The sequence below is a fragment of the Herpailurus yagouaroundi genome, unplaced genomic scaffold, assembly GCF_014898765.1.
Source record: "Herpailurus yagouaroundi ecotype Mexico unplaced genomic scaffold, PumYag 160, whole genome shotgun sequence".
In the NCBI taxonomy this organism is placed as follows: domain Eukaryota; kingdom Metazoa; phylum Chordata; class Mammalia; order Carnivora; family Felidae; genus Herpailurus; species Herpailurus yagouaroundi.
This window is the reverse complement of record NW_024412401.1, coordinates 26838056-26860468: the sequence shown is the minus strand read 5'-3', so window position 1 is coordinate 26860468 and position 22413 is coordinate 26838056. Positions and strand designations below refer to the sequence as shown.

The 22413-nt window shown below is 43.1% G+C and overlaps 2 protein-coding genes across 6 annotated transcripts in view; both read left to right on the top strand.

Moving 5' to 3' along the window:
• Positions 1 to 1543, top strand: part of LOC121034758 (bile acid-CoA:amino acid N-acyltransferase-like) — a 25774-nt gene extending 24231 nt beyond the window's left edge. For all 3 annotated transcript variants that reach the window (XM_040481842.1, XM_040481844.1, XM_040481843.1), the window contains exon 5: positions 399 to 1543. In XM_040481842.1, the coding sequence (XP_040337776.1) occupies positions 399 to 995 (597 nt within the window). In that variant the 3' untranslated portion in view covers positions 996 to 1543. The remainder of the gene's footprint in view (positions 1 to 398) is intronic.
• Positions 415 to 22413, top strand: BAAT (bile acid-CoA:amino acid N-acyltransferase). 3 transcript variants are annotated; one of them, XM_040481841.1, is made up of 4 exons: positions 415 to 479; positions 17004 to 17497; positions 17736 to 17938; positions 21358 to 22413. In XM_040481841.1, the coding sequence occupies exons 2-4, from the start codon at positions 17035 to 17037 to the stop codon at positions 21949 to 21951; spliced, it is 1260 nt and encodes a 419-aa protein (XP_040337775.1). In that variant the 5' UTR covers positions 415 to 479; positions 17004 to 17034; the 3' UTR covers positions 21952 to 22413. The 3 variants fall into 3 exon arrangements, with proteins under 3 accessions (XP_040337775.1, XP_040337773.1, XP_040337774.1); XM_040481839.1 differs by having other exon boundaries at positions 422 to 533; XM_040481840.1 differs by lacking the exon at positions 415 to 479 and adding an exon at positions 5036 to 5357.

The window sequence follows — 22413 nt, the reverse complement described above, 5'->3', positions numbered from 1 at the left end:
TCTTTTCCTACAGAGTGCCTTTCCTATGACCTTTAGAGACCCCAGTATTGGTACAACAAAGTTTACCAATTAGCTATACCTTGACTCATACTATTCACAATAGTTATGTGCCCTTTTCTTATTTTCCCTACTACATTGGTATTTCTTTAGGGCATTTTAAACTCAGCACCTAACACCATGCTGAATTCATAGTATTTAATTTGGAAAGCCTGACATATTCTTGAAGGAGTATTTCCTTTGAACATACATTACATATTTCAGAACTCTAGAACTGGGCATGTAGGTGGGATTAATCCTTGCTTGATTCCGATTGGCCATTCAAGTTCTTTGGTTGTTTGAGATGGTAGGGTTTTGCTAAATGGTGGATAAAATCAATGTCTCATTTTCATTATTTTTAGGTCCTTGGCCCAGGCGTTGGGATAGTTTCCATAAGCAAAGGAGCAGAGATTGGACTCTCCATGGCTATTCACCTAAAACAGGTCATAGCCACCGTGCTTATTAATGGACCCAACTTTGTATTTAGCACTCCACAGGTATATCGCGGTCAAATTAGTCAGCCCTTGTCCTTCTCTCCACAGTTAGTATCTATCAATGCCTTAGGGTTAGCACAGTTCCAGTATTGTTTTGAGGAAGCTAGAAGTAAAGCCAGTGAGACCTTATTTCTCCCCATTGAAAAGGCCCAGGGACATTTCCTCTTCATTGTGGGAGAAGATGATAAGAGTATCAACAGCAAAGCATATGCTGAGCAAGCCACAGAACAGTTGAGGAGAAATGGGAAGGCCAATTGGACCCTGCTATCATACCCTGGGGCAGGCCACATGTTAGAGCCTCCCTATTCCCCACTGTGCTGTGCCTCAAAGCTCTCCAAACTCCACCTGTTCATGCAGTGGGGAGGAGAGGTGACCCTGCATGCAGCTGCACAGGAGCATTCTTGGAAGGAGATCCAGAAGTTTCTCAGGAAGCATCTCATTCCAGTTGTGACCAGTCAACTCTGAGAAGAGAAAATGTTCCTGAGAAATAGAGAAGCAATATCAGACCTTCACTTGATTTTCATGGAACAATGTCTTTGACCTCTTATTGCGGGAGGTTATAATAAGAGAAAGCAAGAGGATGGCAATGGTCATGTCTTGACTTGGAAAGGGAAAAATGGTTCCCACTTAATCCAGCATCATACACAGAGGATTTTCTATTTCGAAAAATAAATTTAGGGCTCTACCTGCCCTAAAATTTTCCAGTTTATAATTATAATAGCAATTCTCTGGAGGAAGAAAGTTACCAAAATGAACTACAGAATCCCCTGGTTTATAAAACAGACGTGTGTAGAATCAGGTGCTCATATTTGCTGATTTCTTAAAACTCAAATTAAATATGTTTAGATTTCTCATTGAAAATATGCTCATGGCTCATGGTTACATCATTGTCACTGAAAAACTAGAGCATTATTTTAAGGCAGTATGGAAGCTGATACGGAGGTAACATGATTGAGTCGGTCTACAATAAATTCAACAAACGCTAATAAAATGAAATAATTTTTGTGTCTAAACATACAGCATTTTAAGAAAGAAACAATCTGAGATTCACAGAATTGCATTTTAGGAAAGGAGCCATGAGGGTGTGGATTGTGTACCATAGGGGCTGGCAAACTGTTTCTATGAAGTACTAGATAGCAAATATTTTTGGCTTTGTGGGCCATACATAAAGTCTCTGTCATTATTACTGGGTTCTTCCATTAAAGCACAAAGGCAGCACAGGCTGTAATGAATGACTGTGGCTCTGTTCCAATTAAATTTTCTTTATGGACACTGACATTTGCATTTCATATAATTTTAACATGTCACACAATAGTAATTTTCTTTTCATTTTTTTCCGAGTATCTACAATGGTAAAAGCCACTCTTAGCTTCTGGGCAGCAGAAAAACAGGCTGTAGCCTGGATTTGGCTCACAGGGCACAGTTTGATGACCCTGGGTTTAGAACAATCCAGATTACTTTGTCCAAGTACACATTCTCTAAGGGGCAAGTCACCATCCAAATATTCCTGAGTTACTGAATTGCAATGGATGGATGTGAAAGGTGATTAGTAGATAATCAAGTGAAGATAAACCAGCAAAAACATATTTGAATGATTTTGTAGGTGTGATGGGGGGAGCCAGTGAGGAATTAGAATAGAAGTCACATGGGGACACTTCATTGTATCTGCCTAAACTCTTTTTCTTTTATTTGATGTCTGATATTCCCTATGTTGGGCATAAAATTATTCCATTCAGTATGACTGAGGCTACTAGCCTCTCCTTTCTCATTCAGATAAGTTTTCACATCTCCCAGACCTAGTCAATTAGAATATGTCACTCCTTTGGCTATAATAATCGTGTAATTGCAATGGCTAATATCTCCTGTGCTATATGCTATCTAACAACTATATATGTTAGATGTTATATGCATTAGTTGTATATGCCATACGCTATATAATAGTTATCATAGTGGGTTTAATGGGTATAATTATTATAATTATTATTTTTATTTTTTGAGAGAGAGAGGGCACAGATGAGCGAGGGGCAGAGAGAGAGAGAGAAGTGGGGCTCACCCGAAGTGAGGCTTGAGCTCACCTTAAGCAGGACTAGACCTCACAAACTAAGATAATCACCTGAGCTGAAGTCAGATGTTTAATTGACTGAGCCACTCAGGTGCCCTATGGGTATAATTATTTTGTTTCCTGTTTTGGATTTTAAGAAGAATGACTATGAGGTATGCTGTTAGTGTTTGGTCTGATATATATCCCTTGATTTCTAGCTTATGGGTTTTCTTTTTTTTTTTAATATTTTATTTTTTAACTAATCTCTCCCCCCAACATGGGGCTCAAACTCACAACCCTGAGCTGAAGAGTCGCATGCTGTCCCAACTGAGCCAACTAGGTGTGCCCTGTATTTTATGGTTTTTCAAAACCAAGAAGGTTCTGTGGTTTTTTTCCACATAGTTTTTCAGTATCACTACTACAAAGATTGGCATGAATGCAGATCAAATAACATTCTTGACCAGCTTCTCTAACCTTTTAGTAATGTAACTAGTCTGATCTCCAGGCATTGGCCTCTTACGTACATCGATGTACCTGTCCTTTTGGCAAGGTCCAGGCCAGCTGGCCAACCCACTCTCACTCTCTGCATTTGCTCCACTTGGCTTTTATTGCCCTTGCAAATTCTCTGAGTGTAAGTCGTGTCTTCTGTCAGGTCCCTGGTAGATGCATATACCCCATATCCTATGCTAAGGGGTCAGCTTACACTACACCATGATGATCCCAGGGCCGACCTGCTGGCCGTCAGCTCTTGGCTGCCTTCCGTGCCCAGCACCGTGAGAATGTGGGAGCTTCTGAAACTCACAAATCAGAAGTGGAGAGACACTTGCAGGAAGGTTTTGCTCTTTCTTTGGCTCTTCATTCCTTACGAAGGCTCCCGTGACACATAAAAACTTATATTAAATACATTTGCATGTTTTTCTCCTCTGAATCTGTCTTAAGTCAGTTATGTTCTCAGGCCTGGTCAATATACCCTAAGAGGGTGTGCATAATGAGAGGGGAAGAGAGATTGATTGATTTTAAGAAAGTGGCTCCTGTGATTGTGGGAACTCAAATCTGCAGGGTAGGCCAGCAGGCTTGGACACCCAGGGAAGAGCTGGTGTTGCATTCGTGAGTCTGAAGGCAGACTGGAGCTAGATATCCTTCCTCCCGAGAGGACCTCAGCTGTTTCTGCATGGTGCATGCCTGCTATTAGTAACTGTGGATGCCTCTTTTCTACATAGTCATCACCTTACCATCCGGCGTCCCCAGTCTTCTTTGGCCACATCCCTTAGGGGCCCATGGTTTTCTGATGTTTTCTGCTCTGAGCAGCAGAGTGGAGAAGACCTGGGTCTATGCCGTCTAACCTGCTCCTCACTTTATTACCTGGGTGCTGAAGCATCATGACCTGCTCACCTTTTCTTGCACTTCTCTTAGAATCTTTATGAAAATGGGGACCTTGGATGGCTCAGTTAAGTGATCAACTCTTGATTTTGGCTCAGGTCATGATCTCATGGGTCATGAGATTGAGTCCTGCGCTGTGTGGACCCTGCCTAAGATTCTATCTCTCCCTCTCCCTCTGTCCCTCCCCTGCTTGCATGTATGCGCTCTGTCAAAAAAAAAAAAAAAAAAAAAAAAGAATCATCATAAAAGTGATACTAATTTCTGCTGCCTTCCTCACCCACCTCACATCCCATCCTGGGATCTGCTCCTGGGAATTAGTCACTCGGCTGGGAACCTTGCTACCCTGCCTAGGTACTTCTCATCCAGTGTGATGGCTGTGTGCCAACACACCGTTTTCTTCTCTCAGAACTTTCAGCCTGTCCATGACTTCCAAGAGCAGCCCTTTCTCCTCGAGGCTTGTATTTCACTTGTAATACATGTATGTATCACTCCCGTTTAAAAAGCTGAAGCACAAGGGACGTTAAGCAATCTGCCTGAGGTCAGTCACACTGCTAAAGAGTCAGGGTTCCAATCTAGGTCTCTGGTTCCAGAGACGGGTGGTCTTCCAGCCGCACCTCACGGGCTGCCAAAGATGCAAAAGTGAAAAGACATGGTACCCTCCCTCAAGCAGGTGGCAACCTGGAAGCATAGGCCATGGTCTGTAAACTTGATGACTTGTACACTTTGACAAGAGACATTGACTCATGAGACTAACCATAGGGCGGACTTCAGGGATTCTGGCCCCGGGGAGGCATTTTTGCACTGTGAGGGCTTCTGCGGTCCCTTGGAAGAGTGGTTTGCACACCGGAATATGCCTTGGCGATTCCCGGTCAAAGATACAGATCCTGGAGCCTTATTCTGGTCAGAGCCTCCAGGTGCAGGGCCCAGGAACCTTTACCTAACAGGCCCCCGGTGAGCGTTAAGCCCACACTCTGGGCTCTGACGCTGGGTAACTGGGAGTTACCTTGTTAGACACTATCAAAAAGGCAGTTGCCTAAGAGACCAATGACTTAGAGGAGGAAATAGAAAAGGATTTGGAGTAAAGGAGACCAGAGCCAGGGATTGAGAGGAGGAGTCAGGGAGAGGCTTAGAAACCAGAGCTGTGTGATGAAACACAAGAACCAGTGGGACTGAAAGGTGCAGCAGCTCCACTAAGCCTCTGTCCTGACCCCTCGGCAACACCGGCTGGTAGTCCCCTCACAGGGGACCTATAGAAGGAAGGAGCAGCTGATAGTTTTGTGACACAACTTCACCTTGGAAGCGTGGGCTGGGGTGTTCGAAGGAGAACACGTCAGCAAAAGCAGAAGGGCTTCCGTTGGCTCAGCAAACCATCCTGCTCCAGGCCGCTTCCTGCAGAGGAATTCAGGGTGAGTGAGTGTGCAGCAGTCGGGGATGTGGGGATGCCGCAGACAAGGTCCTTTCTGTATTTCAGCCGCTTGGTACCTGGGAAGGCGGCTTTCCTTTGGCTGCCTTCCTCTCGTCTGGATGGGCAGCACAGCTCTCTGAGGAACCTGCAGTTAACGCCCCGGGGTGGCCGGTTGCTTGGAAAGGCAGATATGTCAGATGCATCCACCCAACAAGAGACTGTTTGAGACTATTTTGGGGGCAAACTGCACACTTGGCTGTAAAAGTCAGGATCCTGCTAATGTGAACTTAGAGAGAGACTCTCTTTCTTTCTTTCTTTCTTTCTTTCTTTCTTTCTTTCTTTCTTTCTTTCTGAGGGAGTTGGGGAGGGTGAGGGGCAGAGGGAGAGAGGGAGGGAGGGAGAGAATCCAGAGCAGGCTCCATGCTGACAGCACCCTCGTGGGGCTCCATCTCACCAACCGGGAGGTCACCACTGGAGCCGAAATCAAGAGTCGGACGCTTGACCAACTGAGCCACCCAGGTGCTCCAGGGAGAGACTGTTTCTTGATGGGAGAAATCTTCCTCTGGGATTTCTTGCTTGGAAGGAGGGGGAGGAAGTGCCTGTGATGAAGAGCAAAAAGCCCCTAGAGGGAATGACATTCTGTTTCTTGACTGGTAATTTTAACTTCTGTGGGTGACCTTTTGCTCTCCTTTTTTCCTGCCTCCTGCTGCGGTAGTGTGGGCCAGTTCCTAACTGCCTTTTCTCCTGATGGGTCAAAGTCTCCCTGGGGTGTAGCCTTGATACCCCTCACCCTGGGAGTCTGGATGCCTGGAACTTATGCCACAGTATGGCTGTCAGCTCTCAGCTCCTATCGGGTTGCTTCCAGATTGCCCAAGTCTCTCTCTGCAACCACCACAGGGCTGATCCTGTGTGACGCAGCTGTTTTCTTGCCCTTCGGCTGCTTTGTGGCTTTGGCTTCCTGGATTCTCTACAACGTGCAGGGTGTAGCCTTCGGCTGCAGAGAAGTGAGCAAGCCTGGAGATTTTATTCCGTTGCATTTTGAAGAGTCTCACCTCTTCAGAAGTAACCTATGAAAATTCAGTTGGGTTTCCGTTCTTCTTCATACTCTCTCAGAGAAATTTTTCTTTTTTTTTTTTAAACTGTTCCATCTATCTTTTATTCTTCCTTTTAATTCCTCAAATACTTACTGAGCAATCACTATGTGCCAGGAACTATTCTAGAAACTGAAGAATAGAGTGTTGGACAAGGAATAATTCTTGCCCTTGAAGAATAATTTATAATCTAGTGTTAATAGACTATTCTAGGGTGATGGAAATATTCTATATCTGCATTGTCCAATGCAGTAACCACTAGTTATATGTGGGCTTTTGAGCAATTAAAATGGTTACTGTAACTGAGGGATTAAAATTTTAATTTAATTTATTTTTAATAAATTGAAATTTAATTAGCTATATGTGGCTAGAGGCTACTATCTCGGATAGAACAAAAAGGGTGAGAGATAAAGAAGCAGATTTTTACAATATCATATACTAAGTTTTATAATAAGATGGTTGGTTGGACTGGTAATAGGTTGGGGTTAGTTGTAAAAGGCTTCCATTGCATCAGATTATAAAGGGCACCAAAAACAAAGGGAACTTCAAATCCAAGACTGACAGATTCAGCTGGTAAAGAAATAATAAGCCCTTGTTAGATTCCAGACAGCTTATTACTTACATAGATAGTGGAGGCAAGAGAAACTGAAAGTGCCAGCTGTCCGAGTCCTTGTCTTAACACCCTGAAATAATGGCATTGAAACAAAAGGGGCCTCATGACTTCAACAGAGTTGTGAGGTGCCTTGTTGCTGAGAAACCAACTCCAGACTGCAGCAAATGGTCACAGAGCCTGTGGCTCTGCCCTTGAAGGGGAGTGTGGGTGTGAGCCAGAAAGTCCTGTGCCTCTCTGGAACCAGGGAGGTGGATGGGAAAACTGTCTCGCGGCAGTCTCCTATAAGATAGGGAGAGACAGATAAGAGCTGCAAACCTCCACTTATAAAATAAATCAATCATCGGGAATATATAGCCAATAATATTGTAATAACTTTGTCTGATGACAGGTGGTAACTAAACCTTTCGGGGTGACCATTTGGTAATGTGGTTAGTTTGTTGACCATTTGGTTAGCTTGTTGAATGTTGTATACCTGAAACTAATAAAATATAATTGAAATGTGATATTACAAGATAAAAACAAGTGAGAAAACAATCTTGTGAAGCCTCCTTTAAAGATCATCTACCTTGCTATGTTCCTGGCAGAGTCACAAGGCATTCCATCCAGATTTAGGTCATAGTGGTACAAGTTTTGCCAGTGAATGCCTGGAAGCTCTCCAGGGTGTGGTCATGAAGCCATTCCCTGCTAAAGGTCTCAATGCTGGGCCAGAGGATTTGGAGTTCACCGTTATTTTTTAATTTTTTTAATATGAAATTTGTTGTCAAAATGGTTTCCATACACCACCCAGTGCTCATCCCAACAGGTGCCCTCAATAACCATCACCCACCTTCCCCTCCCTCCCACCCCCATCAACCCTCAGTTTATTCTCAGTCTTTAAGAGTCTCTTATGGTTTGGCTCCCTCCGTCTCTAACTTTTCTTTTTTTCCTTCCCCTCCTCCATGGGATTCTGTTAAGTTTCTCAGGATCCACATAAGAGTGAAAACATATGGTATCTGTCTTTCTCTGTGTGACTTATTTCACTTAGCATAACACTCTCCGGTTCCATCCATGTTGCTACAAAAGGCCATATTTCATTCTTTCTCATTGCCACGTAGTATTCCATTGTGTATATAAACCACAATTTCTTTATCCATTTAACAGTTGATGGACATTTAGGCTCTTTCCATAATTTGGCTATTGTTGAGAGTGCTGCTATAAACATTGGGGTACAAGTGCCCCTAGGCATCAGTACTCCTGTATCCCTTGGGTAAATTCCTAGCAGTGCTATTGCTGGGTCATAGGGTAGGTCTATTTTTAATTTTTTGAGGAACCTCCACACTGTTTTCCAGAGCGGCTTGCACCAGTTTGCATTCCCACCAACAGTGCAAGAGGGTTCCCGTTTCTCCACATCCTCTCCAGCATCTATAGTCTCCTGATTTGCTCATTTTAGCCACTCTGACTGGCGTGAGGTGATATCTCAGTGTGGTTTTGATTTGTATTTCCCTGATGAGGAGTGACATGGAACGTCTTTTCATGTGCCTGTTGGCCACCTGGATGTCTTCTTTAGAGAAGTGTCTATTTATGTCTTCTGCCATTTCTTCACTGGATTATTTGTTTTTCAGGTGTGGAGTTTGGTGAGCTCTTTATAGATTTTGGATACTAGCCCTTTTTTCTGGTATGTCATTTGCAAATATCTTTTCCCATTCCGTCGGTTGCCTTTTAGTTTTGTTGATTGTTTCCTTTGCAGTGCAAAAGCTTTTTGTCTCCACGAGGTCCCAATAGTTCATTTTTGCTTTTAGTTCCCTTGCCTTTGGAGATGTGTCAAGTAAGAAATTGCCGTGGCTGAGGTCAGAGAGGGTTTTTCTTGCTTTCTCCTCTAGGGTTTTGGTGGTTTCCTGTCTCACATTCAGGTCCTTTATCCATTTTGAGTTTATTTTTGTGAATGGTGTAAAAAAGTGGTCGAGTTTCATTCTTCTGCATGTTGCTGTCCAGTTCTCCCAGCACCATTTGTTAAAGAGACTGTCTTTTTTCCATTGGATATTCTTTCCTGCTTTGTCAAAGATTACTTGGCCATACTTTTGTGGGTCCAATTCTGGAATCTCTATCCTATTCCATTGGTCTATGTGTCTGTTTTTGTGCCAATACCATGCTGTCTTGTTGATTACAGCTTTGTAGCAGAGGCTAAAGTCTGGGATTGTGATGCCTCCTGCTTTGGTCTTCTTCAAAATTCCTTTGGTGGATAGGTATTTAATCCTATCCAGAGTCTTTTGTGGTTCCATACAAATTCGGGGTCTTTTGTGGTTCCATACAAATTTTAGGATTGCTTGTTCTAGCTTCAAGAAGAATGCTGGTGCAATTTTGATTGGTATTGCATTGAATGTGTAGATAGCTTTGGGTAGTATTGACATTTTAACAGTATTTATTCTTCCAATCCATGAGCATGGAATGTTTTTCCATTTCTTTCTATCATCTTCAATTTCCTTCATAAGCTTTCTATAGTTTTCAGCATACAGATCTTTTACATCTTTGGTTAGGTTTATTCCTAGGTATTTTATGATTCTTGGTGCAGTTGTGAATGGGATCAGTTTCTTTGTCTTTCTGTTGCTTCATTATTAGTGTATAAGAATGCAACTGATTTCTGTACATTGATTTTGTATCCTGTGACTTTGCTGAATTCATGTATCAGTTCTAGCAGACTTTTGGTGGAGTCTGTTGGGTTTTCCATGTAGAATATCATGTCATCTGCAAAAAGTGAAAGCTTGACTTCATCTTTGCCAATTTTGATGCTTTTGATTTCCTTTTGTTGTCTGATTACTGATGCTAGAACTTCCAACACTATGTTAAACAACAGTGGTGAGAGTGGACATCCCTGTTGCGTTCCTGATCTCAGGGGGAAAGCTCTCAATTTTTCCCCATTGAGGATGATATTAGCTGTGGGCTTTTCATAAATGGCTTTTATGATGTTTAAGTATGTTCCTTCTATCCTGACTTTGAGGGTTTTTATTAAGAAAGGATGCTGAATTTTGTCAAATGCTTTTTCTGAATCAATTGACAGGATCATATGGTTCTTTTCTTTTCTTTTCTTTTATTAATGTGATGTATCACATTGATTGATTTGCAAATGTTGAACCAGCCCTGCAGCCCAGGAATGGATCCCACTTGATCTTGGTGAATACTTCTTTTTATATGCTGTTGAATTCGATTTGCTAGTATCTTATTGAGAATTTTTGCATCCATATTCATTAGGGATATTGGCCTGTAGTTCTCTTTTTTTGCGGGGTCTCTGTCTTGTTTAGGAATCAAAGTAATGCTGGCTTCATAGAATGAGTCTGGAAGTTTTCCTTCCCTTTCTATTTTTTGGGACGGCTTGAGAAGGATAGGTATTATCTCTCCTTTAAATGTCTGGTAAAATTCCCCAGGGAAGCCATCTGGTCCTGGACTCTTATTTGTTGGGAGATTTTTGATAACTGATTCAATTTCTTTGCTGGTTATGTATCTGTTCAAGTTTTCTATTTCTTCCTGTTTGAGTTTTGCAAGCGTGTGGGGGCTTAGGAATTTGTCCATTTCTTCCAGGTTGTCCAGTTTGTGGGCATAAATTTTTTTATAGTATTCCCTGAAAATTGCTTGTATTTCTGAGGGATTGGTTGTAATAATTCCATTTTAATTAATGATTTTATCTATTTGAGTCCTCTCCCTTTTCTTTTTGAGAAGCCTAGCTAGAGGTTTATCAACTTTGTTTATTTTTTCAAAAAACCAACTCTTGGTTTCATTGATCTGTTCTACAGTCTTTTTAGATTCTATATTGTTTATCTCTCCTCTGATCTTTATTATTTCTCTTTTTCTGCTGGGTTTGGGGCATCTTTGCTGTTCTGCTTCTATTTCCTTTAGGTGTGCTGTTAGATTTTGTATTTGGGATTTTTCTTGTTTCTTGAGATAGGCCTGGATGGCAATGTATTTTCCTCTCAGGACTGCCTTTGCTGCATCCCAAAGCATTTGGATTGTTGTATTTTCATTTTCATTTGTTTCCATGTATCTTTTAATTTCTTCTATAATTGCCTGGTTGACCCATTCATTCTTTAGAAGGGTGTTCTTTAACCTCCATGCTTTTGGAAGGTTTTCCAGACTTTTTCCTGTGGTCTATTTCAAGCTTCATAGCATTGTGGTTTGAAAGTGTGCATGGTATGATCTCAATTCTTTTATACTTATGAAGGGCTGTTTTGTGATCCAAGATGTGATCTATCTTGGAGAATGTTCCATGTGCACTCGAGAAGAAAGTATATTCTGTTGCTTTGGGATGCAGAGTTCTAAATATATCTGTCAAGTCCATCTGATCCAATGTATCATTCAGGGCCCTTGTTTCTTTATTGATCCTGTGTCTAGATGATCTATCCATTGTTGTAAGTGGAGTATTAAAGTCCCCTGCAATTACCACATTCTTATCAATAAGGTTGCTTATGTTTGTGATTGTTTTATATATTTGGGGGCTCCCATATTTGGTGCATAGACATTTATAATTGTTAGCTCTTCCTGATGGATAGACCCTGTAATTATTATATAATGCCCTTCTTCATCTCTTGTTACAGCCTTTAATTTAAAGTCTAGTTTGTCTGATATAAGTATGGCTGCTCCAGCTTTGTTTTGACTTCCAGTAGCATGATAGATATTTCTCCATTCCCTCACTTTCAATCTGAAGGTTTCCTCAGATCTAAAATGAGTCTCTTGTAGACAGCAAATAGATAGGTCTTGTTTTTTTATCCATTCTGATACCCTGTGTCTTTTGGTTGGAGCATTTAGTCCATTTACATTCAGTGTTATTATTGAAAGATATGGGTTTAGAGTCATTGTGATGTCTGTAGGTTTCATGCTTGTAGTGATGTCTCTGGTACTTTGTGGTCCTTGCAACATTTCATTCACAGAGTCCCCCTTAGGATCTCTTGTAGGGCTGGTTTAGTGGTGATGAATTCCTTCAGGTTTTGTTTGTTTGGGAAAACCTTTATCTCTCCTATTCTGAATGATAGACTTGCTGGATAAAGGATTCTTGGCTACATATTTTTTCTGTTCATCACATTGAAGATTTCCTGTCGTTCCTTTCTGGCCTGCCAAGTTTCAGTAGATAGGTCTACCTTTGTAAGTTAGAGCCTGTCTATTTTTAGATGCTTTCAGAATTCTCTCTTTATCCTTGTATTTTGCCAGTTACACTATGATATGTCATGCAGAAGATTGATTCAAGTTACGTCTGAAGGTAGTTCTCTGTGCCTCTTGGATATCAATGCCTGTTTCCTTCCCCAGATCAGGGAAGTTCTCAGCTATGATTTGTTCAAGTACACCTTCAGCCCCTTTGTCTCTCTCTTCCTCCTCTGGAATTCCTATGATACAGATATTGTTCCGTTTGATTGCATCACTTAGTTCTCTAATTCTCCCCTCATATTCCTGGATTTTTTTTTATCTCTCTTTTCCTCAGCTTCCTCTTTTTCCATAATTTTATCTTCTAATTCACCTATTCTCTCCTCTGCCTCTTCAATCCGAGCTGTGGTCGACTCCATTTTATTTTGCACCTCATTTATAGCATTTTTTAGCTCCTCATGAATATTTCTTAGTACCTTGATGTCTGTAGCAATAGATTCTCTGCTGCCTCTATGCTTTTTTTCAAGCCCAGAGATTAATTTTATGACTATTATTCTAAATTCTTGTTCCGTTATATTGTTTAAATTGTTTTTGATCAATTCGTTAACTGTCGCTACTTCCTGGAGTTTCTTTTGAGGAGAGGTCTTCTGTTTCATCATTTTGGGTAGTCCCTGCAGTGGCTCCAAACTGCAGGGCAATTCCCCTGTGCTGTCTGGAGTAACTTGTGTTGGGCGGGGCTGCAGTCAGACCCAATATCTGCCCCCAGCCCACCAATGGGGCCACAATCAGACTGGTATGTACCTTATCTTCCCCTCTCCCAGGGGCACAACTCACTGTGGAGTGGTGTGGCCCTTGTCTGGGCTACTTGCACACTGCCAGGCTTGTGGTGCTTCGATAGGATTTGGTGTATTAGCTGGGGCGGATCTGGTTGCACTGGGGCGGGAGGGGCAGGCTTAGCTCGCTTTGCTGTCGGTGGTCCCCTGCAGGAGGGGCCCTGCAGCACCAGAGGGAGGCAAGCAGACCTGTCAGAGGGATGGATCCACAGAAGCACAGCATTGGGTATTTGTGCGGTGCAAGCAAGTTCGGGCAACTGGTTCCCTTTGGGATTTCAGCTGGGGGATGGGAGAGGGAGATGGCACTGGCCAGCGACTTTGTCCCCCTGCCGAGCTGAGCTTTGTCTTCCAGGGCTCAATACCTCTCCCTCCCGGTGTCCTCTCGCCCTCCCACTCTCGGAGCAGAGCTGTTGACTTATAACATTCCAGATGTTAAGTCCCGCTGGCTGTCAGAACTCATGCAGTCTGGCCCCTCGGCTTTTGCAAGCTAGACTTTGGAGGCTCTGCCTTGCTTGGCGGGCTGCCCTTTCACTGCCCTGGCTCCCTCCTGCCAGTCCATGTAGCATATACCGCCTCTCCGCCCTTCCTACCCTCTTCCGTGGACCTCTTGTCTATGCTTGTCTCCAGAGAGTCCGTTCTGGTAGTCTTCTGGCGGTTTTCTGGTTTAGTCAGATGTGGGTGGAATCTAAGCAATCAGCAGGAGGAGGTGAGCCCAGCGTCCCCCTACACCGCCATCTTCTCCCAACACTTAGAGTTCACCTTTTAATGACTCTGGCTGTCATTGAAAGTATAAAGCAGGAGAGTGATTTGATTACTTTTGTGTTTTGTAAAGATCTGACGACATTGCAGAGATTAGACTGGGGAGTGCAAAAGACTGAACAGGGAGGAAGAATTGGATAAATGGATGAGAGTTTATGGGAATGAAGTGGACAGCACAATCGATAATCATTTACTGAATACATGGATTGTAAAGGACTCCATGCGCAGCAGGTGGGACAAAGACAAGTCAGACCAGATCCTGCCCCCAAGAGACTTACAGATTAACAGGAAAGTGAAAGCTCAACATAAATGGTTCTAGTATAAGGTTCAGTAATATATTAAGTGCTCTGAGTGGCATGGTGGAGACTCCTCTTCCCTGTGCACAGTAGGTGCTTTATTGATAATGATGACAATACAGCATTGGACAGGATAAGCTTTAAGGCTTCTTACAGCTTATTGTGAAAGTCTATGAGGGTCTGGTTCTGAGAGGCAATAAGCCTTATCAACTGACAAAGGTGTTAATCCCTGTCATAATATGTGGAGTAGCTGGGATCCAAATGAGAATAAGATAATAGAAATGGAATACAGGGAAAACAGGAACTTAAAAAATCTTCAAAAATCAGCCTATTGGACCTTCAGACATGTTTGCAAAAGGCAAATGCTTACTAAAATACAGAAGAGTGGCATAATAAACAGGGTGTGAAAAAATTCTTGAAAAAACAGTTCTTTATCACAGTGTTCTTGTCCCATCCGTACTTGACAATGCTTTTCTTACACTGTCCACACACTTGGCAATGCTTATAAATAATAGCAAAGTGTCAGAGGGCAGCTGAGTTATAAAGGGAGTTTGGAGTAGGTAAATCAGGAAGGAGAGGCAAATGTGATCAGCCTACCACCCTTCTCTCCATGCAACGTAGTGCTCACTAACCGTCAAGAGCCTCCTCTATCTTGCATCCAAAACTGAAAATGAACTTAGTCAAATGAACATGATCCTTTTGCCCACTGCCCTTATGGGATGAAAAACCTGTAAAGAAATCACTGATAGGACTGCTCGGTCACTATCCATCCTTGAGTGCACTAGCATCACATGACACTTGAAATTCAAAAACTTTCTTTTTTCCTCAACTAAGAACTCTAGTGGAACCCCCTCATGACATTCTGCAGAACCTCAGTGCTCCTCAGAACCCCAGTTGAGAAGCCCTGGTGTAGAGGTACAAAGTCTTCTTCCACGCGTGTGTGCATGCACACATATGTATGTGTTATGTGTGTGTATTTTAATCCCGGACTCTTCTTGCTTCTTGAATATATAAGGGAGGGATGACACATAGGCTTGAGAAGTCCGAGGTCTGTTAGACTTACAACCAACTTCTGGAAAGGCAATCTGTCCAATTTTGCCTTAGATCCCTACCCAATCCTCATAAGGGTCCTCCCTGCCTTGTCAACTTGTGAAAGATGCTGATTTTCTTTAGCTTATATTCCAAGGGCAATGACACTAGGGTTGATGACCATCTGGTCCCTTCCTAGTCTTTCATGGGGAAACCTGAGACACCATTCACAAGCACCCACTGTTGACCTGTCAAGTGGTATCTTCTCTTGAGAGAACTGCTTCTTATAGGAAATTTCACTCTAATCTCTTGCATATACATTGGTGGAAATAGCAATCATGTAGACATAGAATAATAGTGACCATTATGAGGAATTTCTGACAAGTCAGAGTGACTGGTGATCTCTTTTTTTTAATTTTTTTTAATTTTTAAAATGTTAATTTATTTTTGAGAAAGAGCTTGAGCAGGGGAGGGGCAGAGAAAGAGGGAGACAGGATCCAAAGCAGGCTCTGTGCTGACAACAGGAGCCTGATATAAGGCTCAAACTCACGGTGAGATCAAGACCTGAGCCAAAGTCAGACACTCAACCAACTCAGCCACCCAGGTGCCCCTCTGGGCCCCCATTCTAAATAGGCAAAGGGAAAACATCCCTGGCACATATTGTTTCAGGTATCCATTGCAATGGCCCCAGGTTGAGGTCACATGGTATAAACATAGCTGCTGGGTATCCATCTCTGGGCTCTAGAAAGCAGTTCTATCACTACAATTTGCATCAAGATCTTGTTGAAGAAATGGTGCATACCTATGTTGAAGTTTAATATAAGAAATCTATTTCAGAACTAAATATTGGAAAGGTATCACTTTTCCTTTTCCCTGAGGAACTGGCAACTTTTTCTATGAGAATAATTAGAACAATGAAACTGCCCAGATTGCCTTTTCTCCTCTGGCTATCACTAATTTATTTAGGGCCAAACCTACTCAGCTCACAAAAAGCTCTAGTTTTCATGCTCCAGGGTTTCTTTGACCAATGTCTCTGATTTTGTTCATATGTTCCCCATTCTATTTTATTTTATTCTATCTGTATCTGTTATCTGTAAACAGGTTCAAATTTGTTGTAGATATGAGGAATGGAAGAAAGAAGGGAAGGGAGGAAAGAGAGAAGAAAGGACAGGAGAAGGAATGTAAGGAAGGAGGAAATGCCCCACGTTTTGCTCATTAATGAAACGGAGTATGATCCAGTGTCTATTACAGTCTCTTTACTGCAAACAGCATTTTGACATTTATCACCCCATTGGAAAGGCAGAAAAGCAGAGACAAGATCATGGAGTTTTATTTTCCTGTGAAAAGAATAAATAATGGGAACTCGAAAAAGAGCTGAAGGTTGGTTTTATGATGGCAGGGATGGATTAGAAACTAAAACAAAAAAGAAACAACATGCTAGTATATTTCTTGTTTATGTAACTCTGCCCAGCTAGGTATGGGGATTGAAAAGCAGCACTGATCTTTCCTGTAAGTGCTCTACCATGCGTTACCTCCTTAGATCCTGGCAAATACCCTGTAAAATAGGTCACATGGGTATTATCTTAACTGAGGAATTAAAGCTCAACTTACCCCAAACCATAAAACTAATGTTTACGACAGTGTTACAATGGATAAGGCAGGAGGCTGTGGTTCAGCCTTAGCTTGAATTTCCAGTTCTACTGTTATGTATGAGGTTTGAAGCATGTCACTTAACTTGTTTCCTCATATGTAAAATGAGAATAATGTGTCCTCTTGCATGTCTCCTTTTCCCTCCTGGAAATGTTGTGTGTATTTTGCATGAGGTCTCTAGAAGCAGAACTTGGCCAGACCTAATGCAAGCCTCGTCTTGGTCTTTTTCCTGGGATTTCAGTCTCCAACTCAAAGTCTCCTCTCACATTACAGGGCACACTACAGGTCCCTCTGCCAGTTGCCAATGTTCCAGCTGACCGCCACCCCGGCAAGTGCCCTTGCAGATGAGCCAGTGCATATCCGAGTGACAGGCCTGTCCCCGTTGCAGATAGTGACCCTCACGGCATCCCTGAAGGATGAGAAAGGGTACGTGTACCACTCTAAAGCCTTCTACAAGGCGAACGAGGTTGGCGAACTGGACCTAATGGAGGCTCCTTCAATTGGAGGCGACTATGTGGGGGTCCACCCGATGGGTCTCTTCTGGTCTCTGAAGCCCGAGAAGGTTTTCCGGAGGCTGATTAAGCAGGATGTGATGAACAGCCCCTTTTATGTCACTCTGAACCTATATGACTCAGTTTATTTGCAAGTTTCCACCACAGATCAGCCTAGGGCCAGCCAGACAGTACAGCGCTGGTTCTCAGGCCCTGGCATACAGCGGGTGCAGATCCGAGAAGGTCGTGTGCGAGGAGCCCTTTTTCTCCCTCCAGGTGAGGCCAATCTTTGGTGATATGGAAAACATTGTTGACAAATATAAAAACAAAAACAAATGGCATCAAATTATTGGAGAACTAATATTTCGATACACGATAGTTTAAAAGCAACATGCTATTTTGTGTGTGAGTGAAGGTGGAAATCACGTTGCTCATCCCGTACTTCCCCTGATATCCACGGGGCCCTCTTTTCACTCTTTCTGATCCCATTCTCTTTTCTTTCTGTTGCTTTCAGGAGAAGGTCCTTTCCCAGGAATCGTGGATTTGTTTGGGGGCAGAGGGGGTCTGGTTGAATTTCGGGCCAGTCTTTTGGCTACCCATGGCTTTGCGGTGTTGGCATTAGCATATTTTCTCTATGAAGATCTGCCTAAAACACTGGAGGAGATCGACCTGGAATATTTTGAGGAAGCTGCTAACTGGCTATTAGTTCATCCCAAGGTATTTTTTTTTTTTCTAAGTTTATTTACTTATTTTGAAAGAGAGAGAGACAGAGTGTGAATGAGCAGGGGAGGGTCGGAGAGGGAAAGAGAGAATACCAAGCAGCCCTTATGTGGGCTCACAAACTGTGATACGATGACCTGAGCTGAAATCAAGAGTTGGACGCTTAACTGACTGAGCCACCCAGGCACCCCAATCCAAGGTATTTAAAATACTTTTCATTCTACCTTGCAACATTATAGTGAAAAAAAAAAACATAAATGTTTGTTTTGCCTATTTTACCAATCTGTTTAGACTTGGGCATAGCAGAGTTTACTCTTAAAATGGGGATGATAATATCTACCTTGTAGGATTGTTGGGATCGGTGGTGATCAACTTACTGGCACAAAAGACAGTAAATGGTGGATATATTATGATCATTTTCAATGGGAAGAAAAAGCCAAGAGTCCTCACATTTGAAGTGCACGTGACTTGTTCATCAGTGGCTCTTCAATTTTCATTAGCCGCTGATCTCAAATCATGAATTCTCTGACTTGAAGTGTTTTCAAACTTCAGTGATGGTCTCTGCATGGGGTAATACTGGAGTAAGTCACACTAAAGAGTCCTGAGACTAAGAACATGCAGAAGTTCCGTTTCAGAGCTGGGCCACAGGATTAGAGCAGAATTATCAGCAAAATGGATGTGGCTGCACCATCTGATTAGCTGAATTAGCTCTTCAGGTATCAGATCTAGGAACAGAACTAAGCCTAAAATAAGTGTCCAAGTCTAAAAGCCAGGGTAGGGAATGGAATCTGGAAAGGAAGGATCATTTTAGAACTCTGTCAAGTCTTGTTGTACCATTGAAAATATCATCCATGGGGCGCCTGGGTGGCGCAGTCGGTTAAGCGTCCGACTTCAGCCAGGTCACGATCTCGCGGTCCGTGAGTTCGAGCCCCGCGTCAGGCTCTGGGCTGATGGCTCGGAGACTGGAGCCTGTTTCTGATTCTGTGTCTCCCTCTCTCTCTGCCCCTCCCCCGTTCATGCTTTGTCTCTCTCTGTTCCAAAAATAAATAAACGTTGAAAAAAAAAATTTAAAAGAAAATGTCATCCATGGCCCAGAGGCTTTGTTATCAGGTGATGAATGTGAATGGGTGATTTTTCTAAGCATATTTGGCTCTTTTTAAAGGATTGTCCAGATAAAATGTTTAAGTGAAAAATTTTCTTTCACTTCAAATTTAACTATTTGTGACATTATCTGAGGAGAAAGGGCAATTGTCAAAATTCAGTTAAAATTTTTTTAAGTTTACTTTTTTTTTTTTTTGAGAGAGACAGAGACAGCACTAGTGGGGGAAGGAGAAAGAGACAGAGAGAAAGAGAGAGAGAGAGAGAGAGAGAGAGAGAGAGAGAAAGAGAGAGAGAATCCTAAGCAGGCTCCGTGCTGCCAGCACAGAGCCCAACACGGGGCTTGATCCCATGAAACCACGAGATCATGCCCTGAGCCAAAACCAAGAGTCAGATGCTTAACCGACTGAGCCACCCAGGTGCCCCCAAATTCAGTTTAGATTTAGATTCATCAGAAGAGGTGCAGTTCCCACCTCTGCCCCTTGATACTGTTGTAACCTTAAGCAGGGCTTGTAAACTTCCTGAATCTCAGTGCTATTATGGAAGGACAAGCTGAGACAACTTACGTGTAGAGCACTTAGCTGAGGGGCCGGCATATATAGTAAACTCTCAATAAATCCACCTTGTCATCTTTGCCCATCTGGTTTTACCCCTCTCCCTTCCCCACATCCTCAACCAGTCCCAAAGTGTTTTAGGGTCTGTTCCTGAATCTTTCTCAATACCTCACACCCTGTCCACCGTCCAGGCCACTGTTTTAGTTTGTTGTCATCACTGCCTCACTGTGGTACCGCCATAGTGTAGTTTCCTATCTCTCGTCCCTTGCTCTCATCCCTTGCCCCAGTCCTGTCCTCTTATGGATGGTTCCCAGATATGGGAGCCCACTGGATTTCCCCATGGATATGCTATATTATCCGATTCTTGGGCCCACTCAGAACTATTGAAGTAGAAACGTGAAAACTGGATCTTGGAAAGCTCTAATTAAAAAAGATTTTTTTTCAGGTGATCTGATAAAAGAAAGGTGCTGGGCATACAAATGTAAGCAAAGTAAACATATCAGGTTGCAATGTATTTGCTACTGTCTTTCCAAAATGCCCTTCCTTTCCCTACTCATATTTCCCCCCAGGATTTTATTTATTTACTTATTTATTTAAGTATAGGAGAGGTCCCTAGGTGCCTGGTACCTGACCCTAGGATGATCTATCTTTCTTTCTTTTTCTTTCTTTCATGTTTACTTATTTTTGAGAGAGACAGAATGTGAGCAGGGGAGGGGCAGAAAGAGAGGGAGACACAGAATCTGGAGCAGGCTCCAGGCTCCGAGCTGTCAGCACAGAGCCCGATGCGGGGCTTGAACCCATGAACCATGAGATCAGGACCTGAACCCACTGAGCCACCCAGGCACCCCACAAGATTTTATTTAAATTCGAGTTAGTTAACACCTTTCCCTACTCATCTTCCTAACTTCTCTGTTCCCTTCCTAATCTTCCCTCTGTTCCCTCAGCCTTCCACAGAATTAAGGACCCCCTTCTACGGCCTACTACTTTTGCTATTGGACTGGGCACTGGGATTCAATTGTTTATAGAATCCAAGGCTTCATCTTTACACCCCCAATGCTTTCATTAATCTAGCTCTTAGATTAATGGATGTGCAAAACCTCCGTTGCTGTAAAATGCTATTTAAATATGAATAACACAAAATATTCTAAAGAACCTAGGGAAATCTCTTTTCCTAGCCAGAGAGAAGAATTTGATTCTTTGTGAAGTTTACCTGCTTGTACTCACTTGATGTTGAACATTGCTGGTGCATTTAGACTCTGCTTTTACAGAACTCTGCCTTTGATGAAGAGTTTTTATTTCTTTTTTGTTTGTTTATTTTTGAGAAAGAGAGAGAGAGAGAGAGAAAACGAGCAGGGGAGGGGCAGAGAGAGAGGGAGACACAGAATTGGAAGCAGGCTCTAGGCTCTGAGCTGTCAACATAGAGCTGGACGCGTGGCTCAAAGTCACCAACTGTGAGATCATGACCTGAACCGAAGCTGAAGGCTTAACCGACTGAGTCACCCAGGCGCCCCACGGCTTTTATTTCTATTGTTTCACTAGATCATCATAACAATCCTGCAGGGTAGGTAATATTAACGCCCCCATAAGACAAGAAGGCTTTCAGAGGGCAGACAAGTAGGTAATGTTTTCAGTCATAGAAGCTGGTAAACTCGAGTGCCAGGACTCCCATCCAATATTTTCTGTTTGCTCACACTAGCTTACTGGCCTGTAAGGCGGCTTCTTCGAGTATGGCATGTGATGGGTTCCCTTTATTTTGTGCTTCAGATCCAAAAGCCAGGAATCGGAGTGATCTCCGTGAGCAAAGGTGTAGAGATCGCGCTGGCCATGGCCTGCTTCATGAAGCAGGTGGTAGCCACCATCTGCATCAATGGGCCCAACGCCATCTATGAATTTCCGCTCAGGTACAAAGATCTGGTTATAACACCCATCCCCTCGTTTATGGAGCGCGTGCAGATTGACGTTTTAGGAGCTATGCGCTTCCGCCACTACAAGGGGGACGCCCGGGATGAACTGAATCGGAAGAGCGTGCTTCCCATCGAAAAGGCCCAGGGTGCGATTCTTTTCATTGTAGGAGACGGTGATGAATGCTTGAATAGCAGGGAGTATGCTGAGCAGGCCTTGGACCAGCTGAGGAGCCATGGGAGAAACAATGGAAGGATGCTGGTATACCCGGGGGCGGGCCACCTCATAGAACCGCCCTACACACCCCTGTGTTATGCTTCCCCACACAGGTTCGGTTCCGGGATCCTGCTCTGGGGAGGGGACCCTGTTGCCCATGCGGCAGCCCAGGAGCACTCCTGGGGAGAGATCCAGAAATTCTTCAGGGAACACCTTACTCAAACCAGAAGCAAACTCTGAGCAAGGAAGGGCTAAGGGTGGTGATGTACTGGGGAGACAGACAATGAAAGTAAGGCAGGAATATGACGGAAAGAGGGGGCTTTCCTGATTTCTCTAGATTCACAGTTATTTTGGACCAACTGGAAGGAAATTGGACAAAATCAAAGGACAAGGGCACAGGTGCATATGAACTATTTCGAACGAATTTGTATGTGATTTGAATTTTTGTAAATCGAATCTTAGTTTATATGTACCAGCAGGGTACATCGCTGTCTCAAAATTGTGATACCCTTGCAAATTGAATAACCTTTGTACCCCAGTTAGGGATACCTTGGATCCAGGTATTTGCCAATCTAGGTGAATTCCCTGGGACTTGGCAAGTGGTGGAAAACATTTTCTGTTTAAAACTGGGTTTCTCGGGGTGCCTGGGTGGCTCAGTCGGTCGGGTGTCCGACTTCGGCGCAGGTCATAATCTCGGAGTCT